This window comes from Diaporthe amygdali, assembly GCF_026229845.1.
Source record: "Diaporthe amygdali strain CAA958 chromosome Unknown NODE_14_length_1008325_cov_65_372321, whole genome shotgun sequence".
NCBI lineage: Eukaryota > Fungi > Ascomycota > Sordariomycetes > Diaporthales > Diaporthaceae > Diaporthe > Diaporthe amygdali.
Genome location: NW_026517034.1, coordinates 196,348 through 218,722, shown reverse-complemented (window position 1 = coordinate 218,722; position 22,375 = coordinate 196,348). Strand labels below are relative to the sequence as shown.

The 22,375-nt window shown below is 51.4% G+C and overlaps 9 protein-coding genes across 9 annotated transcripts; 4 read left to right on the top strand and 5 right to left on the bottom strand.

The window, feature by feature from the left end:
• Window positions 1-1,093: 1,093 nt before the first annotated feature.
• Window positions 1,094-1,968, top strand: J7T55_003367 (uncharacterized protein; the record flags this gene model as incomplete). Its single annotated transcript, XM_053143385.1, has 2 exons — window positions 1,094-1,102; window positions 1,213-1,968. The coding sequence occupies 2 exons, from the start codon at window positions 1,094-1,096 to the stop codon at window positions 1,966-1,968; spliced, it is 765 nt and encodes a 254-aa protein (XP_052993619.1).
• A 481-nt stretch (window positions 1,969-2,449) lies between these two features.
• J7T55_003366 (uncharacterized protein) lies at window positions 2,450-2,907 on the bottom strand (the record flags this gene model as incomplete). Its single annotated transcript, XM_053143384.1, has 3 exons — window positions 2,450-2,626; window positions 2,712-2,807; window positions 2,872-2,907. 3 exons carry the CDS (start codon window positions 2,905-2,907, stop codon window positions 2,450-2,452), a joined length of 309 nt encoding a protein of 102 aa, XP_052993618.1.
• Window positions 2,908-3,498: 591 nt separating this feature from the next.
• Window positions 3,499-3,705, bottom strand: J7T55_003365 (uncharacterized protein; the record flags this gene model as incomplete). The annotated part of the gene is made up of 1 exon (XM_053143383.1): window positions 3,499-3,705. The coding sequence occupies one exon, from the start codon at window positions 3,703-3,705 to the stop codon at window positions 3,499-3,501; it is 207 nt and encodes a 68-aa protein (XP_052993617.1).
• Window positions 3,706-4,426: 721 nt separating this feature from the next.
• On the top strand, window positions 4,427-5,367 carry J7T55_003364 (uncharacterized protein; the record flags this gene model as incomplete). The annotated part of the gene is made up of 2 exons (XM_053143382.1): window positions 4,427-4,729; window positions 4,786-5,367. The coding sequence occupies 2 exons, from the start codon at window positions 4,427-4,429 to the stop codon at window positions 5,365-5,367; spliced, it is 885 nt and encodes a 294-aa protein (XP_052993616.1).
• A 307-nt stretch (window positions 5,368-5,674) lies between these two features.
• On the bottom strand, window positions 5,675-7,203 carry J7T55_003363 (uncharacterized protein; the record flags this gene model as incomplete). The annotated part of the gene is made up of 3 exons (XM_053143380.1): window positions 5,675-6,497; window positions 6,565-6,791; window positions 6,934-7,203. 3 exons carry the CDS (start codon window positions 7,201-7,203, stop codon window positions 5,675-5,677), a joined length of 1,320 nt encoding a protein of 439 aa, XP_052993615.1.
• Window positions 7,204-8,982: 1,779 nt separating this feature from the next.
• Window positions 8,983-11,714, top strand: J7T55_003362 (vacuolar ATP synthase catalytic subunit A; the record flags this gene model as incomplete). Its single annotated transcript, XM_053143379.1, has 8 exons — window positions 8,983-9,369; window positions 9,465-9,501; window positions 9,570-9,591; window positions 9,669-9,717; window positions 9,779-9,863; window positions 9,926-10,542; window positions 10,638-11,585; window positions 11,658-11,714. The coding sequence occupies 8 exons, from the start codon at window positions 8,983-8,985 to the stop codon at window positions 11,712-11,714; spliced, it is 2,202 nt and encodes a 733-aa protein (XP_052993614.1).
• A 957-nt stretch (window positions 11,715-12,671) lies between these two features.
• J7T55_003361 (uncharacterized protein) lies at window positions 12,672-14,162 on the bottom strand (the record flags this gene model as incomplete). Its single annotated transcript, XM_053143378.1, has 2 exons — window positions 12,672-12,822; window positions 12,931-14,162. The coding sequence occupies 2 exons, from the start codon at window positions 14,160-14,162 to the stop codon at window positions 12,672-12,674; spliced, it is 1,383 nt and encodes a 460-aa protein (XP_052993613.1).
• Window positions 14,163-16,355: 2,193 nt separating this feature from the next.
• J7T55_003360 (uncharacterized protein) lies at window positions 16,356-20,003 on the top strand (the record flags this gene model as incomplete). Its single annotated transcript, XM_053143377.1, has 1 exon — window positions 16,356-20,003. One exon carries the CDS (start codon window positions 16,356-16,358, stop codon window positions 20,001-20,003), a length of 3,648 nt encoding a protein of 1,215 aa, XP_052993612.1.
• A 1,158-nt stretch (window positions 20,004-21,161) lies between these two features.
• On the bottom strand, window positions 21,162-21,395 carry J7T55_003359 (uncharacterized protein; the record flags this gene model as incomplete). The annotated part of the gene is made up of 1 exon (XM_053143376.1): window positions 21,162-21,395. One exon carries the CDS (start codon window positions 21,393-21,395, stop codon window positions 21,162-21,164), a length of 234 nt encoding a protein of 77 aa, XP_052993611.1.
• Between the last annotated feature and the right edge of the window lie 980 nt (window positions 21,396-22,375).

The following is a 22,375-nucleotide window of genomic DNA, read 5'->3' as shown; positions in this document are numbered from 1 at the left end:
TACACTTTTTTTTCTTATTTTATTTTATTTTATTATTACTTAATATCTAAGATAAGGTTATATCAGTATTATTAGTTAAGCTAGCTAGCACTAGCCTAGCTTAAAAGTCCGTTTTTATTTATCTATTTTTTAAATAGTAAAATTATAAATTTATAAACTATTTTAAAATAAAGTTATTTATAAAATAAAAGCAATTATTAGATATTAACTTAAAAAGCAATTTTAATAATAAAAGTATTATAGCAACTTTTATCTAAATTTAGCAAACTTACTTATTCTAAAAACCTTTAAATAAATTTAAGAAAATTAAATACTTAAATTATTTAAGCACTTAATTAAAGCATATAAGCAATTACTTTAATTATTAAGGTTTTAAATTTAAGTTATACAAAAAATAGTTTTTAAAAAGGTTTTTAATACCTATAAGTATATATATATATTTAATAAAAAACTACTAGTATATAAATTATAGCGTTAGCGTTTATAATAAGCTAATTAGTTTATTAGGCCTATAGCTATAAGTAGGCTTTAAAAGAATATAGCTTTTAGCTGCTTTTTATAACTAAACAAGCAACCTATACCTAAATAAACACTAATATCCCTAAACGCACATTATATTCAAATACGTAACCCAGCTAACAATACTACTTAAATATATACCTATACACTCGTCCCAGTCCCAGCCATGTGATGCAGTAAAATGGGAGGAAATTCACAAGTTAGCTCACTTCTGGTGAAACCATGCCAGAACTAATTTACTAGCACATTGATAGAGTGACTCACATGGCCGCTATGAATTGTTACTTCCCTAACATCTCCTATTGCAATTTGTAAAGGACCTGTAAATATTATGGATAACTACTGTAGCGTATCACGGGGCTTACTATGAATTTAGAGAACACTTAGTGTCTTGTGTTTACCTAATCATCGCTCACCCAGAGGCTTTGGAAATTGCCGTTTTTCAAAGCAAGTCGTAGGGACCGCTGCATTGCATATGGTTCGATTCTACAGACCACCGATTTGTTTTTTATGATGCAGCTTGCAAGTCTCCCACACCTTTAATAGGTGCTGGAGTTCATTTTTCCTTCCCTCAATGATAGAGGTATTTCCAGGAAGTGTTCTCAGCAACGTCACCCAGAGACACAATCAATATCTCCTTCTCACTCGATATTGAACTCGAACTCGAACTCATTTCCTGTTTAAAACCTACAGATCAGCTACCGCGACACTCAGAATCCGGCCTTCTTCATATCCAGATTACAGCTCACACAACACTGCTCACAACTGTCTCTCATTCTTCTGAATTCATCTCAACACCACGAGATGACTGATGGGGAAGATAGCACCCGCGTGAAGCACCCCTGCGTGGGCAAATATAGAGTCGAAGACACCAGTGCGATGGACATGTGGTGCGGCGTTTACGCACTCCGTATAAGCACCATCATGCAGCTCGGCCTAAAGCTCACACGCAATGACTTCATTAATATCTACCAAAGCGAGGAGATGCAAGATTACAACAGGAGACACAATTTCATCGGCGTCACAGAAAACTTTCACGAAGATCAGCTTGCCGTCGTTCTGAGTATATGGGGTCGGGAAAACGATATGAACAATCTCCAGCTCGGTGTAATTGTGCAAGATGGCGCCTGTATGCTGTTTGGGGAAGATGACAAATTCAGAATCGTGCGGGAAGAGGCGGATATGGAAGAAGAGCTTAACTATGAAACTGTGTGGATCCACAACGACAATGCAAGGGAGCTTTCGGGGACAGAATTCAACCATTTCTCCGGTGTCACAATTTTCGACTACGATAGTGAGACAGATGAAGACCCGGAGGTGGGAGACGAGACGAATCATAGAGACGATGCGGTGAGGGGACTCGACGCGGAGGAAATGGACTGTACAAAGAGATGGAATAGCGTGGATGAAGAGAACCACATGGACCAGGGGTCCGACACAGAGGGATGAAGCCTCATGGGATGATGGATCGTCATGTAACAATTTTCATCGAAACGCGGCCTGGTGTATATCAAAGTTGCTGGACAAGAAAGCCCTTGAGTGGCAATGGTTTGGTTCAGTTTGCCGGAAAGAAAGTTTGACTGAAAAGGCAGAACCAGAATTTCGTGAAATCTACCAAATGCAAAGTTCCATTTACCCCAAAATTTATCATGGGCATGATGCAGGCAATGAGACAATTGGTCTTTCATAATTTCCTGTCCAAAGTTTCGAAGGAATCAAATCCGCGTCAACACACCGATGCTAGCCATATTCTTGGTTTCCCCCACGCAAGTCGCCCTACCTAGAAGAAAAGACTCGAGAGTATGTATGAATTCCTTCGCAAGTAGAGGATTAGAACGAGCGTCATGGACAAAGTCTCAAAGGGTCAAACTCCGGGATTCGAGAAATAACAGTGTGCATACCTTGTGACACGTACGATCGTCCGTTGTTTCTATGCGCAATATCCATTTGTCCTATTCTTCTCATCAGGTAACCAGCATCTGTCGGGCCCATCACACATTTGCACAAGTTCCCACTGCTTGGTGGGCCCGCAAACGTAGAGCTCGCCGTCCTTGCTTTCGCCTTTGACAGGATGGCCACCACCACAGCCATACTCTGGAGGCTCGCACTGCGGTGAAATGGCTGAGCCCACAACAACAATTGCTGCGGTGGCTAAAAGTCTTGCTAGTTGCATTTTGTTTTCTGGTGCCAACTTGTGTGAATTTGGAATATTGCTCGGTGCTTGCGGTGCTTATACGTGTGCAGGAGGAGTTGGCGATATCAGAGTAGAGGCTCTCGAGAAATGGTGTCTTGTGAAGATATCTATGATCAGGAAGAGAGTGGAAAGCAGTTGCGGAGATTTATATCCTTTACCATGCTCCAGAGAGCTGAGAACATGGCCGCCTTCATTCTCGATTGTGATGCTTGCTTGGGCCTTACCGCACAACCAGCCAACGAACCTCTTTCAAAACGACCAGACCAGACCATTCAGACCAAAATTTTAGATATTGGTTTGGATCGCAATCATCGGTGATTGGTTCATGTGGGGGCTTCAATACTGGACGGGCCGCCCAAGACCTGTTGGTGGTGAACGCGCGGGACCAACACAAGAACAGTTTTGCATTCTAATATAGTTTGGTCCTTTCCATTGTCTATTAATATGGCTTAACGGGCTGGTCATAAAAGGTCCCGGCCAACAACTTCCCCTCTGCGCTGCGCCCCAGATACACAGCAGAAAGATCATGCCTTCACGGGCTGCTTCACTGGCAACAATGTTGGCATGTTCGAACCACACAGCAAAAAGACAAATTCTGAGCTAGCACTCTTTCTTGAGAGTAGCTTCTGCCTTTCATTCAAGTTCACAATATCTGGCTATGATCGCATTCTGTAGAATCCATCAAGATGTACTTGCTTGGTTTTAAAAAAAAAAAGGTACAGCTGTTGGTTGAATTGTCTTGGCATCGAGAGGCCCGTTTTGATGTAGACTGCATGAAGGCCAAATTATCGCGATACTGTCTTCGAGACCATACCGTAGACCTGTTTGCTCCAAATAAGGATATTGTGCCTCCCCCTAATGAGGCCGTCGTGGTCGTGTTGGTACCGGCGCTGAGGTCTCGCTCGAACCAGGATTGATATTTGGTAGGAGTCGAGATACGTCGCATACTTGATCAGTCCGCAACTCTTGACCCTGGCGTCTTCCCTTTCCATATTTACCAGATCATCGACTTAAAGAACTGCAGTGTGCGTAGGGCCGGGTCCGCTTAAAGGTTAGCCAATATGAGAAGTGCGAGTTACGGAGTGAACATTGAACGAGATCATATGTACAACCTGCGCTTTACGCGCAGTATGTCTATGTATTGTATCTCTCTCAGAGCCTGTGCATGATCTTCCACTCCTTTCTCAAGCCTCATTCGTAGAGTTTATTATTTTTGTTGTCGCCTTTGATGGGGTGGCGGCTTGATAGGATGGCCGCACCCCAGCCATGAATTTCACACTGTGGTGTGTTAGCTACGACCTTCACAACAAGTGTTGTGGTAACAACAGCCAAAATCCATCGCCATCGAGCGACGTTTGGTCGACTAAAAATGTCCTCATACAGATGAGAAAACTATAACTAAATTGCATTTGACGGTTGAGATATAATTAGTGGCAAGATGGGGAGTAGTTGAAAGGGTTAAAAATAGTAAGAGAGGTTAGCGAATGTGGAGCTTGGGACATTCGGCCACAACAGAGGCGTAGCGGCCAGGCCAGGCGGCCGTCCAGGCCGTCGCAGCGGGTGGGGTTTGGGCAGGTCAGCACTTGGGCCGGTGTGAACATCAAACCTGCCTTCTCTTCTTTTTGGCTGAGCAATCCCAAGATCATCTCTCCAACTAACGGATAATCAGCAAACCAGAAGATTTTCTGGCTCTGCACACACACTGAAATCACGATGGACGGAGCCTCTCAAACAGCCGACGAGGACCCCACCAAAGCATCGTCAGGAACGAACACAGACCCCGGAGGCGTTTTGGAGTCGGATGCGAGTGTGCCTGGTGCAACAGAACACCAAGGCCACGCCGTCGCTTCTGTACTGTCAGAAGCTGATTTACCTGGCCTCCGGTCCCATTCAGGCCGTAGCATTGCTGCAGAGGATGTGAAAGAAGTCATCGGCCTCCTTGACAAGGCGGGAGTGCCCGCCTGCGTGGCAGGCGTCTATGCTCTCCGCTACTACGGCGCCGGCCGAATCTCAAATGTGAGTTTGGTGTCATTGCTCACTCAGCCAAAACCAATTTACTGAGCCTTTTCAAGGAATGGGACATCTGTGTGCCAGATGAGAAGCTTGATGATGCCACAGTCATATTCGAGAACGATGCTCGATTTGAACGGGCGACACCGGCCCCGCTGTTGCTTGAATCCCTCCGCCATACCCGGCCAACGTTCGTGTTGAAGGGGGTAGACTTCGTCTTCATCCTAGTTCCAGCATCGGACTACTTTATCGACCCGAGCCCCGATTGTTGTGAGCTGAGCAACAAAGGTATCCCTTATCCCAAGATGCCTCAATTCGCTCGTTCGCTGCTCGTGTTGCAAAACACTAGCGATCTATGCGACTTCATCGATGGGATGGACTTGGACAGGACGTGGGGAGAATCCAATGTTGACTTCGACGACTTGCAACTCAAGGGCCTCGAGTTCACCAGGGAGCGAAATGCCGAGTTCGAGAAACTTGATCTTGGAAAGTTCAAGCTAGATGTCGACTACAGAAGCATGTGGAACCGTATAGTTGACGAGAAGGAGAAGCGCATAGAGCCGATGAAAAAAGGCCGCTACAAGACTCGGTGGAGACGGGTCAAGAATGACATGGACCCAAGGCTGAAGGAAAGACCTATATAGGTGATGCCGCATTCAATAACAGCAGATACGCACGTGTTTTGGGAGATTCCTTCAAAACCATACCCCACAACTAAAACCATTGCCATACACTTCACTGCAACCATCCAGCTTGGCTAGAGTGCTGAATAATAATACCAAGACTCTGATAACAAATGCACGAAAGATCGTGTTATCATGGAACTCTCAGGCAAGAGTGTGTACCAAGAGACTATATCAGTTGATCACGGACGAGGAGATTCGGCGTCGTGACTGAGCAAACGAGTGTATTTTAACGGGAGACTAGCTCTACCATTTCGAAACTGCCCTTCTACGACGCATATGAAACCTTTCCATCGCTGTGGCGATGGTACCACTTTCCGTTCCGGGAACTATACGTCCAATACCCGTCCTTGGACTTGTCGCCATCCCGCGGCGCCGACGACTTACCGGTGTCCCGTGACCTTGTCTTGTCGCTGCTCCGCTGCGCGGTGCTGCTCGAGCTAGATTTGGACTGGGAGCTGCTGCTGGGCTGGTCACGCCAGGAGGTGCGACCGTCCCCATGTACGTGATACCAGCCCTTATTCCTGGAACTGTACGTCCAATAGCCGTCCGACGATCTGTCACCGTCCCGCGGCGAGCTGCTCCTGGAAGATCCCCCACCGCCACCGCGCCCTCCCCTATCGTTGCCGCCGCCGCCGCCACCACCGCCGCTCTTCTTGTCCTTGGGCGAGGGGCTACGATCCATGTTGAGAGCCCATCTGACCTGCCTCTCTAGCTCGGGATTGTTATCGATGACCTTCTCCAAGAAACTCTCTTTCCACTGCGCTCGGAAGCTACCCGCGGCTTCTCTGACCAGAGGAGCGTAAGTGGCCGATCTGCAGACGAACATAAGATCCCGGTAGTCATCGTTTGTCTCCCGGTTGTAGTGGGCCTTGATCTTCGCCGCGACGAGAGGGCCGATCGAGAGAACCTTGCACTGCGTTGTGGTCGAGAGCTGCAGCGTATCGACAGCTCTCGCAAGGTCACTGGGGATGAGATGGCCCTCTGCGCCCTTTGGCTTCAGATCGACCTGGACCAGCCGGCCTTGAACGCTAACGAACAGCCTTGCGACGCCCGAGGCCCATTGCATTCTGTTGCCTGGCCGGTAAATGCTGTAGAAAGAAGAATTTCCAGTTAGTGGTCAAATCATTCTTGCGAAGAAGTGCAATAGGTACTGACTTGGGATGGCTATTGAAAATGGTCAGAAGAGAGTCCATACGTGGTGGATTATCAACAGCGATATCCACGTCACCGGTCGCCCGACCAGAACCACGCAAATAAAAGTTCATGCCGCCCATAACGCCGTATGAGATCGCATTTCTCTCAAGCAAGCCGGAAACGATAGCCAGAGCTGCTTTCTGGTCCTGGGGTGTAGAGGTTTCTGCTGCCTCCTCCAGATCATCCAGCTGGTCGTCGGTGTAAGAGGGCATGTTGAGTTATGTCAAACTTATTTTTTAAGTCAACGATAGCGCGGAGGGCTTCTTCAGGCTTGTTCTGGTGGAAATAAAAATTCAAATCTTGAAAAGCTTGATCTGTGAATAGTCTTACCATTTCTTTGTGTTGAGCGCGGTAGCCAATCTCTTTATATCCTCCGTGACGAGAGTACGTGTCTTTGGTATTGCCCGAGTGCCCCTTCAATTCTTCCAGCCTGTGCCGATCTTCCATGGCTACATAGACGTCAAATGGGTCCAACTCGGTCAAGACCGAGGCTGGCAACTCCTTGCACCGGCCCTGCATATGGGTTTTGGCTGCTCCGGGTACCATGATGTAGGGCCGGAAACACGCGGCTGCGACAAGGTCGACCATTGATGCCAGCATTTTGCTTTATCATGATACCTATTGGATAAGGAGATTTCCTACGTAAATGTTAGGACTGGCTTATATTTAGCAATTGTCGCGGTCCTTGTTCTGGTGACAGGAACTTGTCTCGCATGCGACCAAAAGAATGACCTCCATCCTCGTCCCGTTACAGCTTCGGGCTGCCGTGGGCGCTATAGCCGGTTTTCAGGGTAGATTTGAATCCCATAGCCAGTCCGGCCGGGTTTAACAATCGATCCTATGACGTTTTGTTGCCGTAGAGGTAGCAGGGAAAGCCACCTGTCTAGGGAGGATGGTAATCCCGGTCGGAAGGAATGTGCATTTTCGCCAATGACATACCTAGGTACAGATCTATCATCTGTAGCAGCGCTGTGTAGCTGAAGCCATGCGAAAAAGGTTTGAAACAACACATAATGATGAATTGGTAATTCATGCAATATTTCAACATGAATTCTTGACAAACTCCTGTGAGGGCAGGACGCAAAGGTAAGTGAAGCCCGGCGGGCTCTTGACCACAAAGTGATAAGTTCTGTATCCAGAATCTCTGTCGGGCAATACATGGTCTCCAATCGACTTAGTGACCAAAGGCAGCGGCCCATATTGATCCTGCCAAGTTGAGACCAGTGGCCGCCTCCATCGCGCTGCTGTTGTTGATCTGCACTGGGAGAAGTTGCCAAACTACCAGGGAGCAAAAGGCGAACAGGTACCTCGACAAAGATGAAAGAGCTAGAAAGTTGTTCCAACGATCCAGTATTCTTACTTCTACACTGGATAGTACGAGACTGAATCGCTCTGTGAGTAGCGATAGAACAGAAGCCACAAAGATATGAGCTAGATTTTAAGATGAGCTTTAACCCCATTTTCAATTGTTTTATACCCTGAATCTGACCATATCCATGGAAAAATATTGTGTTTATTGATACAAAGTTTAACTTGAAAACTATCAGGATGATTTGCGTGCTAACTTCTTCCAAGTCTTCTCCTGAAGAAGCCGTTGTCATACGCACGCTTCAGGCCCGGGAAGTTTGACACAGCCGAGACATGGCTGATTCCGGGTCTAGGTTCTACAATGGGCTGGCCGTCTCGTCCGTGGTTGTAATCTTCTTTTTAAGATTTCATGTCCGTGGTGTTGTGCCTGAGAGTTATGAAATTGTTGATTGCGCTTATGTTCACGGGTACGCGTTTGGTTTAGATGCACATGAAACCTCACGAGAAGCGCAACGTTGAGCTACAAGAAGAAAGAAACAAAACCAAATTCGAAAAGATAGGGTAAACTGCCAATTCCAAGTCTGTGGTCAATAACTGGTAACTTGGTGCAAGGGACAATCTGATGGAAAGATTGAGTCGATCGCTTGGGACTGGTCTGTGGTTTTGAATAGAGGAATAAGTTGTTTAGTCAGTCTGGAAGAAGTCACACATGCACCCAACTCGTAGCTGAATCTTCCACGATGAGTTTGACCGGACAGTCTCGAAGTGAATTTGGGTTTGTTATGAAGTGCGTGTTGCAGGGCGAGCGCCGAGATGATCCTCCAGGAGCCAAGGTTGATCATCTCAGAGGAGTAAGGGGCCTGCCCAAAATAACACGGAAGCCATGGCAATAACACAGCCCAACCCCTCTATCAGTTGCATTGCAGAGCGTTATTTCGCGTTTGGCTTTCTCCCCGACCAGGGCCGGGCACGTCTACGGAGGAAAATTCTCTGTTCCAAACCCTACCCAAGAGGCCAGAGAAGTCAATTGGAGAAGGCGAGCAGCACGTCTGTTTCACAGAAACCAGGCCGATGCTTGGCCTACGACCAAGGTTGAAGGCCCGGCCGTCGCTGGTGGAGCTCCTGGTACGCTCTAACAGAGCCGCAGCAAGCCCCACACTAGCCACTGTTAGCGGTGACAAGCGTGGCAACACCGCCGCATCCTCATCGACATCACCACTGCATTTGCCAGCCGAGCTCGACCTGGACCTGGACCAAGAGGTCCAGATAGCTTCCCAGCTGCCTCTGCCAGACACTCCGTCAACGCCAATCCTGCCGCCGCGATCCACACACTCCACGCCATCCTCACCCTCCACACCCGCCCCGATACAACGAGTCCCTACTATCGCCCTGCACGAGTCCACACCGCCAGCTAAACAACATCCCAATCACTCGGTCACGCCGCCCATCATGCCTCCGGTAAGCCAAGCTGCCCTACAGATAGAATTCGCTCAAGTGCAGCGCCAGCCGCCCGCGCGACCACCCAAGCTGACTAGAGCTATCTCGCCGTCTAGAAAGCCCAACAAGATGGCGCCCAGGATGGTGAATATGGTAGGTGCCCTCGAAGCTGTCCTGCAGTGTTGCGTCGTGCTGTCTCAGGCTGACCTGCTATCTCACAGGCAAGATTTACTCCATCTCGGGGTACGTAACGACTTCCCTAGATCCAGCTGCGTCACCGCACGGCCTCTACGAGCTCGACTGCTAACATGATGATTCAGACCTGTCGTGGTTGCCGAGGACATGATTGGTGTTGCTATGTACGAGTTGGTATGAGATAACAACAAAACACTCGTTGGGTGCTGGAAGCAGCCAGGCTTACAGGTTACAGGTGAAAGTCGGCCACGACCAACTAGTGGGAGAAGTCATTCGAATCAACGGTGACCAGGCCACCATTCAGGTCTACGAGGAGACAGGTTCGGCGCCCACACTTTGCCTGTACCTCTACTCATATGATGCTGACACGAGATAAAAACAGCCGGTGTCACGGTTGGCGACCCCGTCCTGCGCACTGGAAAGCCTCTCTCCGTCGAGCTGGGCCCCGGCCTGCTCAACAACATCTACGATGGTATCCAAAGACCCCTCGAGAAGATCGCCGGCGCCGCCCAGAGCATCTACATTCCCCGTGGCGTCGCTGTTCCCGCCCTCGACCGCGAAAAGAAGTGGGAGTTCAACCCCGAAATGAAGGTCGGCGACCACATTGCAGGTGGTGACGTCTGGGGTATCGTCTACGAGAACTCCTTCATCTCGAAGCACAAAATTATCTTCCCCCCGCGCGGCCGCGGAACCATCACTAAGATCGCCTCCAAGGGAGAGTACACTGTCGACGAGAAGATCCTCGAGGTCGAGTTCGACGGCAAGAAGACCGAGTACGGCATGATGCAGACGTGGCCCGTCCGAGTGCCTCGACCTACCACCGAAAAGAAGTCCTCCGATGGGCCCTTTATCGTCGGCCAGCGTGTGCTCGATGCTCTCTTCCCCTCTGTCCAGGGTGGTACCGTTGCTATTCCAGGCGCTTTCGGATGCGGCAAGACTGTCATTTCGCAATCCGTGTCCAAGTTCTCCAACTCGGATGTGATTGTTTACGTTGGATGCGTACGTATATAAGACTACACTTGCTTTAGTGCCCTGCCCCTTTGAAAATGACCACTTTGCACCTTGTCCCGCCAGATATAGCTAACGTTGACTAGGGCGAGCGAGGCAATGAAATGGCTGAAGTCTTGAAGGATTTCCCCGAGCTGTCTATCGAGGTTGAAGGCCGCAAGGAGCCCATCATGAAGCGTACGACCTTGATTGCGAACACATCCAACATGCCTGTCGCCGCGCGTGAGGCCTCTATTTACACTGGTATCACGGTCGCAGAGTACTTCCGTGACCAGGGTATGAACGTTGCCATGATGGCCGACTCCTCGTCTCGTTGGGCTGAGGCTCTTCGTGAAATCTCTGGTCGTCTGGGAGAAATGCCTGCTGATCAAGGTTTCCCCGCCTACCTCAGTGCCAAGCTGGCCTCCTTCTACGAACGTGCCGGCAAGGTCCAGTCTCTTGGATCCCCTGAGCGTGAGGGTTCCGTCTCTATTGTGGGTGCCGTCTCACCGCCCGGTGGTGATTTCTCTGATCCTGTGACGTCTTCAACACTCGGTATCGTGCAGGTGTTCTGGGGTCTCGACAAGAAGCTCGCGCAGCGGAAGCACTTCCCTTCCATCAACACGTCCGTCTCATACTCCAAGTACACAACGGTTCTGGACAAATGGTACGAGAAGTCCTACCCAGACTTCCCTCGGCTGCGTGACCGTATCAAGCAGCTCCTGTCCGACTCCGAGGAACTGGACCAGGTCGTCCAGCTGGTCGGCAAGTCTGCGCTGTCTGACCCGGACAAGATCACGCTGGATATCGCCACGCTCATTAAGGAGGATTTCCTCCAGCAGAACGGATACTCTGACTACGATCAGTTCTGCCCCATCTGGAAGACCGAGTGGATGATGAAGCTCATGATCGGATTCCACGACGAGGCCCAGAAGGCGATCGCCCAAGGCCAGAGCTGGGCCAAGGTCAAGGAAGCGACGCAGGACCTGCAATCCGAGTTGAGGAGTCTGAAGTTCGAGTTGCCGACTGACGGCGAGGAGGCTGTCACGAAGAAGGTTCGTCAGACATTTGGGTCCCACTTGTTTTCATGTCGTGCATAACGCATACTGACTTGGTCATTTTTACAGTACGAGAAGATACAGCAGGACCTGCTCGACAAGTACGCCTCTGTCATGGATGACTAAAAGATTTCAGATGTTATAGATGGCCTGTGTACAGTTCTTGTGTGACGAGCAGGTGGGGGACGGAAGCAGTGTAGGCGTGCTCTATGTAAAGTCGGACATGTCGGGGGGAAGGTCGCCGAGATGAGGTCGTCATTTTTGCATGCATGGTCGGTTTCCGGCACGAGCATAGGTATACGTTGGCGGTGGCGGCTTTTCACATATAGTCAGATCAAATGCATACATTGTTCAGTACACGCGGCATGCCTCTCTGTCACCATGTTTGTTGGTAGTGAGTTGATATTTCATCTCGAGGTTGCCTGCTCATCCGCCACGTCAAGAACGTGCCTTGTCTACACCTACTTCTTCGATGGCATCGACCTCTCACATACACCAACATATCAATTTCATGGAGTTGACGCACATGCTAATTTAACTCTATTATCGATGTCATTCCATCATGATGGGTCATTATCATTATACAATATTGACACACCGTTTGCGCCCACACCTGGTTTGGCGTCTTCTGACATGTTACAATACTCATCGAACCTGGCATGCAACCACACTCCATGCCAGATAGTGGTATCTTCTGGTATATACAGCCCCAGCACCCAGAGGATTGGCTTCCTGCCCCATGTCTACCCCGCCTCCCATTTTATTCCGTGGCCTACTCCATGATGTGTATCCAAGACCGTATAGGTGCTTTCGTGCCTTCTAAGAAGGCTTTAGTGCTTTCGAGCGCCTTGGTCGAGATGTCGCGCTTTCTGGGTGTCATTCCTTCTTGCATGTGCAGTTCGAGATGCCTTATCTACTGCAAAGGCCTTCTTGATGTTGTCTCTGACCCGTTGGCAGCCTCGAGTTTCCTTCCCAAAAGTTCCCCCTTGAGTCACTCAGTACGCCGTCCCCCAAACGAGATTCCCAATCCATTTCTCCTCTCAACTTCTCATCCTCTTTATCTATCCCACACCTGTCTCTTTTTCAACAGGCCTTGTTTTTGATAGGGGTCACAGGCTCTCCAAGACTCCTCAACTTATTCAGAACATTCAGAGACAATTCCTCCAGCTTCAGTGCTGATGGCGAAGGGGAGAGGGGAGGCTCGCAGTCGCTCGATGTCGCGGTCTGGTTCTTGCTGTGGGCGGGACAGTAATTAGTCTTGGGCGCTTTGAGTAAGCAACCAGGAAGCAAGCCAGACGAGGGGGAGCCAGAGGGCGAGATTGGAGGGTGGAGGGTGTCTCACAGTGGCGGTTCGTTTTCGTCGCCCTTTTCAGGGATTGGCGTGATAAGGTCGCCGCTGACAGTAGTGCCGCTCCATCGAGGCGAGGATGACACGGGACTGTCCCAGTTTGACCAGTCGTTGTCGTCGAAGGAGTCGACGCTGAGGGGCGTCCAGGAGAAGTGCTTCGTGCGCTTGGAGTTGGTCCGTTTTGGGCGTCCTAGGTTGGCTGTATCCGATTCCTTGAGGGGATCCGAGAACCGCGACGTGGGCGTGGGGGTAACGTCGCTGAACGTGCTGCTAAGGCGTGGCCGCGCAGGGGTGGCGGATGCTCGGATCGTGTCACCATCTTTTTCGCCCTCACTCATTCTGTTGGAGCCTCTGCGTTGAGCCCCACCCCCATTGATGGGCTCATCTCCAACAGCAACTTGGCGCAGATCATCCACGAAAGTCCACAGACCTGCTTTGAAGTCCTCTGCCATCTGCTTTACGCCGTGATTGGAGGGACTGGCCGAGCGAGGCGCCCAAGATGCGCGCTTGTTCAGCTGAGCAACCGTGATTGGTGAGGAACGACCGAGATGTTGAAGGTGAGGTTCGGAGTCCTTCACTGGCGGTTTGTGAGCGTCTAGTGGGTCGTCGAGGTCAAGGAGGTGGAATTCCTGTGGCTTTGTGGGCGACAGGAGAGACAAAGCTCGAGTATGCCCACCGCGGATGATACGTCGCCTTCCTGAATTAGGTGTGCCCTCCTTGTTGAGCTGCTGGCTCATCATCATCGTCCTTCTCCGGTCCAGCTCGATACTCCGCCGCGTACCTTCAACATCATCAGTAGCAGGTGAGTTGTGCAAAGACTGAATCGATCGTAATGGCTCCCCATTGACCATGGCGTTGCGTTTCCTGACCGAGTCGAACGCGCCCCACTGCTTCTTGAGTCGTGTCAGTTCCGCCTCGGCGTTTTTCAACTCCTCACGGATTTCCAACACGCGTCTCTCTTGAGCAGCAATAGCGTGAATGAAGTCATTGGCATCCGTCGGGGACCGAACCAGAGGAGTATCCTTTGGAGTTGGGGGAAAGGATGGCGCAGTCGTACTGATCGGAGTTGGACGAGATGGTGTGTTTGATGGTGGCGCGATTGGCAGAGTCAATGAGAGTCTGTTTGAGTTCCGAGACGTGGTAGACAGTGAGCGTGTGGATCGCGCGCCAAATGAAGACGCGGGTGACCATAGGACGTCATCTACTGGCGGCGGAGGTGGCGGCATCGTTTCTGATGCTGAACTCCTTGAGGTTTGTCTTTTGTGACCGGACAAATTCCTCGAATGAACAACTCGCTGAGGTGTGAACTCATCCATCCTGTCGGGAACTCCGCGACGGAGGGTGGTCAAAGACCGCTTAAGAGGTTGCTCGCAAAGAGGGCGCCCGAGGGCAGAGGTCGAGTGAGTGTGGATTGAAGGGACGGGTGACACGTGCTGGATGGGGCGGCCTCGACGTCTCCTGTGACTGATAATCTTATCCAAATGACTGGACGGGGCGCGATGAGCGCGCCGATGGCGTTGCCTGACGACGAAAGCCTTGTACTCAAGTAGGCTCAAGCGCTGGCGGTGCAAAAGAGTGTTGGAGCAAGCTGTAAGAAAGCAAATTGCAAAGAGGGAAGCGGTCATGGGCAAGAATTGAAGATTTGTTCCAGACTCAGGGGCGCCGGGTTGGCCAGGTCAATCCCCAGCCAAGCTACAATCATTGGGTGGTAGCGGCTCGCTTCACCCTGTTCCTGGAGCCCCGGAGCTAGCAGCTTGAGCCAGGGAAATCTCCCGGGCTGCAGAGTGGACCACTGGATGGGTTGCGACGTAAGTGCGAGTGGAAGCGGTAAAGTCTGTTGACCGGGCTGGCGAGGGGACGTCGGTGAGCTGTGCGCCTCTGCATTCGGTGGTTGCGATTGATGGCAGTGGGTTCTGTTAATCTTTGGGCGCTGCTCGGAATGAGCGTTGAAGCGTGGGCTCGTGGGCTCAGCGACCCTGGCAGATACAGGCAGGTATATGAGAGCAGTGGGATTCCAATAATGTGGCAATCTCCGGCGGGCCTTGTACAGGGTGTCTGTCTGTCTGCTCGGGCGACCCTCCCAAAGAATGTTGCCCGCGCTGACAGCGGGTTATTTGTTGGCTTTGACCTGACGAGCCGAAAGTTCGAAATGAAGGACAGTGGATTGGCGGAGTGGAGCCGACAATGCGGTAAAGGAGACAGGCGTGGGTAAGGGGTGGAGAGGAGAGTGGGCAAAGCCCAGTTGACGCGCAGAATCGCGGTCGAGGTTGAGAGACAAGGGAATGAATGGACACTCGTGGAATGTGACGGACGAATCGAGATGGTGGAGAGGAGCAAAAGAAGAAGGCCGTCCCATCAGCACAGGTGGCGGCTGCTTATTATGTACAGAGGGTGAGTATGGGCTCTCGAGGGCCGCATGATGGTGCGAGACTCATTTCCCTCGATGTAAATGTTTGTCTCTAGCAGGACTTAGGACCCTTGCACTGATCTGAGGATCCACTTTTGCAAGTGTCAGGGCAACGGGCGCTGGGGCCATCAAACAATGTTCAGCCGGTGATGAGGCCAAGAAGACGGACAAAAGATAGAAAAAAGAAGCACATTGCAAGCTGTACATCTCAGGTTTGACAGTGTGTATTAATTCGGATGGGAAGGCCATATTTTAAAACTATAGGAGATGCTTGTGTAGAGCGAGGGATAGAGAGAAAACGCACAACGGCCCGCAGCTGCCAGCTGTCAGGGCAAGAGAGCAGCTTCCCAGATGGACCATCAAGGTCACTCCATAGTACTTGCGGTGTTTCTTTCTTGCTGTCAGATGACAACTGGCGAAAGAGAAAGGGAAAGGGAAAGAGAGCAGGATCGATTGGCAACGAATGACTGGACGAACACGTCAACAAAGGACGTCAATGCAGAGAAACACCCAACACGAACATGGCTCCAAAAACACCGAACGATGCAAGGTTCACTCGAAGCTCTAACCCTGTCCCACCTCGAAACGAGCCAGCTTCTTCCCCGCTAAGATTCAGTGGAACAATTAGAAGATTCCGCGCCCGACAGATTCGTATGGGGGTTAGGGGTGTCTCAAAGCCCACGTGCTTTCGCGTCACGGACTTGGAAAGCGTACCTAGATTCGCGTCTAGTCTGGTGGTCATCTAATGTAAGCGCGATCAGGCGCGGCTTCCGCTCTGACGACAATCAACTAAGCAATTTTCTCTGCTTTCCCGTCTGTTGTTAGCATTCAATCCCTTCTACTCCCAACGCCAACTCGCGTTGGTAAGAACAACAAATCGGTGCACAACACATTTCACTGGGCTCTCTCCCAATGCCCCTGGGTGGAATTACACTCTCGCTGTAACCCGAACCCCCCTCTTTGCCCCCCGGCGCGACTCCGCAATCAGTCGCTATGAACGTTGATTGCAACAATGGGGTTGCAGGAGACAGCCAAAGCTGCACTCAATGGCGAAAGCGAGAGCCAGGACACTCAACACATTATAGGAGTCTATCACCAGCAGTACGGCGTCGGCTTTAGAAGCAGTTCCCCGTCTCAGCCCATCCCAGCCGACGATGTGCAGGCTGAGGTCCAGCGACACCCGAGACCACCTAAAGTCCATCAGAAGTTCGCCGGAACAAACGACTCTGCACATCATCCAACGTCCTTTTCAAAGCCGAATGCGAATACATCGAAGACGAAGGCGAATACAAATGCAAAAGTCAATGCACATGCCAAATCGCGGGGTCGATCGGCCATAGAGAACCCCACCACGACTGGCAGCTGCAAGGGGGTCAAGGGCAAGGGTCGGGACGCCGATGCTGGTAGTAGTGCAGCAAAGAGACCAGGGGGCGTCGGGACCAAGGCGGACGCGTCCAACAGTCGCGCTTCAACCTCACATCGTACAACACCCACCCATTCACCGAAACAAGTGACACCTTCTGAGGATGCTGGGGTCTTTGAACCTGTCCTTGTGTCTCCCATTATTGGCGAACATGCTCAGCAGCAACATGAGGATAACGTCAATCCAGTGACTTCCCAACCAGGAACCTTCGCCGGACCTGTTAATACTGCACTCTTGACGGTGCTCGATAACCATGCTCAAGGCAAGGCATCATCCTCAAGCAAGAAGCCAAAGCCACAACGGCACAAAATGGACCCTTCCCAATCCCCGACCCAGTCGAATGATGGGCGCAGCTATGAGCAGTACATCTCTCGCGGGGACGACCTGATTCCAACCGACCCCGTTGAGCAGCCCCAATTGGACTCACAACAATCTGCCCACACCTCTCTTTCTGGTGATGAGAACAGAACCCTCAACGAGGATGACACCGGTGCCGTCACATTTCGCAGCATCGATGCATACAATGACAACTTCTCTGTCCCAGACTCACTTGGTACATGCAGACCGTCTCATGGCTCGCCTGACCATTACACTGGGAATCCCGAGACTCCAGCGCCGCATAAGAACCCGTTCGCCGGAAGCAAAGCACATTTGCTGCCTGCCTCGCAGATGTTCGGGCAAACCCAAGTCTCGTCGGCCTACAAGGTAGCCAGTCCGACGTCATCGCGGCCATCACCTGACAATTTCCAACCGCAAAACAACATCTCCCCAAACCTGTTCATTTCGTCGCCGTTAAAGAATATAGGTATAGGGTTGGAACCATTAATTGGTGCCGTTTCTAGCCCCCAGCTACAGCTCCCTTACGATACCTCGCCACAGCAATACAGCGAGGAAGAGGCCGATGCCGTGGATTCAACCCCCTTACACCCAGCGCGCACCTTTCCCAGAGGCCGAGCAGAAGTGTACGAACCACTGTACTCATCTCAGCAGCAGCAGAATGATTCGTCCCCTCAGCATGCTCTTGAAGCCGAGTCAGATGGCATGGCAAGTGAGGATGATGAAATGCGCAGGCATTACCGAGCAGTTCTCAAGAGAGCCAAAGTGGAGCAGAAGCTCAAATCTATTACATACGAGCGCCCACCTTCCTCGGAGGACGCAGTGGTGCCTTCAACAAATACCAGGCAAGGTGAAAACCATAGGACAGACTCACAAGATTACCTCGATCAGTGTGAAGGCAGGGCCGGTGAAGACTCTCAGAATACTGTCGAGGACTCACAGGACCGTGTCGTGATCCCTCCCATGGGAAATTTCGACAGCCAGGAGGCAGTAATTGACGATTCTCAGGAGGGTGTCATAGTGCATTCTGCCAAGCATGCAGCTCATATCTCAAGCAATGAAGCCGTGCCGAACACAGCACGAAGTAATACTGGATCTCCTGACGAGCACGCGCCCAGATCGCCAACCAGAATCGGCAAAACAGGACGCAGTGACACCGATCCTGTCCCGGAGACGAGCCCTGCCATCTTGCAGCCAAGGCCTTTGAGCGAGATGATGCCGTCGTCGTCTGGCGAAGCTTCGAAGCAAGCTTCTTTCAACACCCTACTGCGTAGTAGCCTCCGGGAAAATTCGTCGTCGCAGAGCCGTCAACCACTCGAATCGATGTCACCTGGGAGACGATCGCGTTCAGCTTCACTGGCTCCCCAAACAGCTGCGCATCGTGAAGGATCTGTGTTGAACGCCTCGGATGCTACATCTCCTCAAGCCACCGTAAAAAATCCCACGTCAAAGGGCACTGTAGGCCAAAGTACGATAGAGGTGGCTGAGACTAGCTCTATTGTCGGTTCTCTCCAATCCATGCCAGCATTCAGCACAAGGGCCAAGCTCCGTGGCTCGCGCAACCAAATCCGCAACACTAGCCCAGCAGTTTCCGGCAGCTCAGGCTCTTCCCTAAGCAAACTGACTGCAACTCCTGATGTCTCCAGCAACACAGCGTCTTTGATGGAAGACTCGGCAGCGAAGACAGGAAAGATGACTCCATCGTCGTCTGCCGAGCCCCATATGTCTCCCACCGTCGCCAAGGTCGGCCGTCGTGTGGGCAAAGTGGCGGCGATCAAGCCAAAACCTGCGCCGACCGCCACGAAGAACCTCCGCACGTCGACAAGGCGATCCATCACGTCTTTCGGTCGGGCTGCCTCGGTGTCTACAGATGAATTGGCAAGATCACCGGCATCGTCAGCACCAACAGCGCTTGAGCAGAGCACAACCATGTCGAGGCTCGGCAGAACGTCGCTGCGAGGGCCTCCAGTTTCGCGAGAGTCCAGTCGCGCAGGCGGTGTCAATCTGTTTGCGGGGATGGTTTTTGCTGTTTCGTTCCAAGCCAAGCAGCCGGGGGAGAAGGACAGCATTTACAACTCGAGGATTGGTCTTTCGTCGAAAGTGGCCGAGCAAATTAAACAAGGAGGAGGAACACTGTTACGAGACGGATTTGACCAGCTTTTTGAATCCGCAGCGATCAAGAACGCGGAAGTGGCCTCGTCGACACCTCCACCAGACGAGGAGATCAAGCTCACCGCAGCTGCAGAAGCTATTGGATTTACAGCTCTTATTGCAGACGGCCATTCACGAAAGGCCAAATACATGCAGGCACTTGCACTTGGATTGCCCTGTATTCATGAACGGTGGATCACAACTTGCTCCGAGAAGCAGAAGCTAGTTGATTGGTCCGATTACCTTCTCTGCGCGGGCAATTCGTCGTTCCTCAGGGACGCGATAAGGTCGCGCAATCTGCCGATTTACGACGCGGCGTCTGCAAAGTTGAGAGAGGTATTTGCCAACCGACCACAGCTGCTACGTGGGTCACGGATACTTCTTGTGTTGCGGAGACAGGACGAGAGTAAAAAGATGGCATACGTCTTTCTAGCACGTGTTCTAGGCGCATCCCTGTCCAGGGTCTACACGATCGAGGAGGCCAGGAAGCAGCTCAGGGCTAGTGAGGACGCGGGGCACCCATACGATTGGGTGTATGACGATGAGAAGACTACTGGTAGGGCTGTTCTCTCCGCGGATACTGCCAGCTCAACTTCTGCAGCACCGGCTGCGAGCAAGAAGCGAAAGCGGAAGAGTGCGGTTGCCGCAACAAGTCCGGCATCGAAAAAGATCCGCACTTTAAGTAATGAGCTTGTCATCCAGAGTCTCATTCTTGGGAGGCTAATCGAGGAAGACGAGGACTTGGGATGAGACACTTGCATATCACCTGATCAGATAGGTTGCCGGCTGGTCAAGCCGTGATTGATAATGTTTGATGACGAGATACTGTATGATAGGGCGTTGCGTCGGGCTCACACGGGAGGGAAAATATGCATGCTCAAGGGAGCAGAGCACGGCTTTGCCCTGGAGTTGACGGTCATGATTGTTATTTTGAACAAAAAGGGAAGAGGAAAGTAGAACGGACGCCTTAGGGCCGCGGCTGTAAGATACCCACGGGCATCCGAAATAGATGCCTAGACTGGCCTTACTTCATGTGCATATTATCAATGCAGCCTTGCTACTCTACTTGTGTCCATACCGAATTAGAATTGTTCGCCCTGAAAGTCTGCTCTAGTTGCAGAATCTAAGATCTTGGTGACGGCATGGGAGGAGGCGACTCGACAAGGGTGCCCAGGAAGCGGGCGAAAGAAAGAGACAGAGAGAGTAGTTTGCATAACCAGTTGGTGAGTTTCCTTATGCTTCTTCCCATTATCTTACTGCTACCATTTTTCAGCAGCAGCGAAATAGACAAATAAGGCTGCACATCTGTTTCTTCTAATGTCCCCTTGGTTCAGCCTGAGGAGCAAGATCAGAGAGCATAGCAATAGTTGTAGCCGCCACCTCAACCGGGATGTCTATACCGGCTTCGACAAGAACACTGTCATGGAGTACAAATATTGAGCCGCTAAACTGTTCTTGCTGTGTGCTGTTCACTGTATCGTATTCCGCAGTAATTACTGCCTACACATAAACGAGGCGTCTGTGCAGGAGGCCCTTATCGACCGCTGACCGTGGGGAGCCCGAAAACCCCGTTGCATAAATACCAAAAATAGCCGACCATATTTTCTTCAATAACGCCTGTGAGAACTCCTTTGGCTGCCACTGCCGATACATGTGGTGTTCGGGGGCGCCGGGTTCAGTGGTCCCGCCATTGTTGCAAACCAACCGTAAAACGCCTTCGCCGCAATACATTAAGACAGAAACATTGATATCCCGTTCCCCTTGCTGGCTTGCTGGATTCCCGTGACATGTGAAATCAATTAAAGACCGAGTTTGTTTTGTTTGATGAGTGTGAATGGACCGAGCCAAATGAATGAGAGTTGTTGGGTGGTTGATTGTTGGGTGGTTGATTGTTGGGTGGTGGTGCTGTCATGAGGAGTCACGGCGCTTCAGGCTGATACGTACTCGTCTTGGAGAGGAGGATGTGGACGACGAGGACGAGGACGAGGAAGAAGAGCATGATGCCCGGGAAGCCTCCCGCTCTCGTGCCTCCTGGGTCTTGTACCAGCGCATCTTGTCAGCCGAGATGCGGATGAAGAGCTTCCGGGGCTGGCCGAGGGTGTTCTGGCGGCTTGAGGGCCGGGGCGAAGTGACGCGGGCCATTGTGGAGAGTCTTGAGTTGGTGGATGTAAACGGTTGGTGTTGTAGTAGAAGAGTACCGCGTTCCTCTTGGTGAGGTATCGGGAGGAGGCGGATTTATGTTTCTATGGTGGATTGTTAGCTGTTGTTGCAGGAAGATGATGGATTAATGCTAATGCCATTGTCTGTTCCAAGGCAGTTTTCCGTGCATGTGAACCGTCCACGTTGAAAGGGTTTAGATTGAGTTTGACCCGGTTATATGGAGTTCGAGGTATCGTGCGCGCGGCGAGAAAGTCCGCCGGGGGATGGTTTGGAGATGGGATGAAATGGTTCACTTACGCAGAGAGACCCGACCGGGGGTGCTTGGGCAGGGAAGGCGCGCGGGAGGTTTGACGTGAACGACACTGACTCTTGCTCAAACACCTAGGGACGAGTCGAGCCGATTGGTTGTGCGTTCTGCGTCAAGAGGAGTCGGAATAAAGCAGACTTGACTGGATCTCTAGAAAGAGAGCGAGAGGAGGAGGCAGGGCGAATTATAGGGAAAGATTCCCCGTTTGCAAGCAGCTCGGGTGTGGTGGTCGCTGGTGGTAAGAAGGGTCGCCCCTTTTCGCTCGCCGTCCTTCGCTGTGTATGTATGTATGTATGTGCGTGCGTGCGTGCGGGTGTATGTGTGATTCCAAGCCGTCCGCCACGTAGGAATGGGAAACAAAGCGAGGCAAATCAATGCTTATGGCAGGAGACTGTGTGGGCGAGACGATGATCAGCCTCTCTGCTGCAATTTCCCCCGAGACTTGTTTCCTGACAGGCTTTGCTGACTTACGGGAGCGATGCTCGTGGCGAGGAAGTGCGTCAATGTGCGTGCCTCTGGGAGGATTTCGGGCGCCGAACTGGGATGGTGTGGTTGGGGGGATCTGGGCGGGAGCGACGAAAGCAGCTTCTGGAGTGCAGCTTGCGAAAGGAGGCCGGCGCGGAACGGCTGACGGCGCTATTATAGCTCGGGGGAA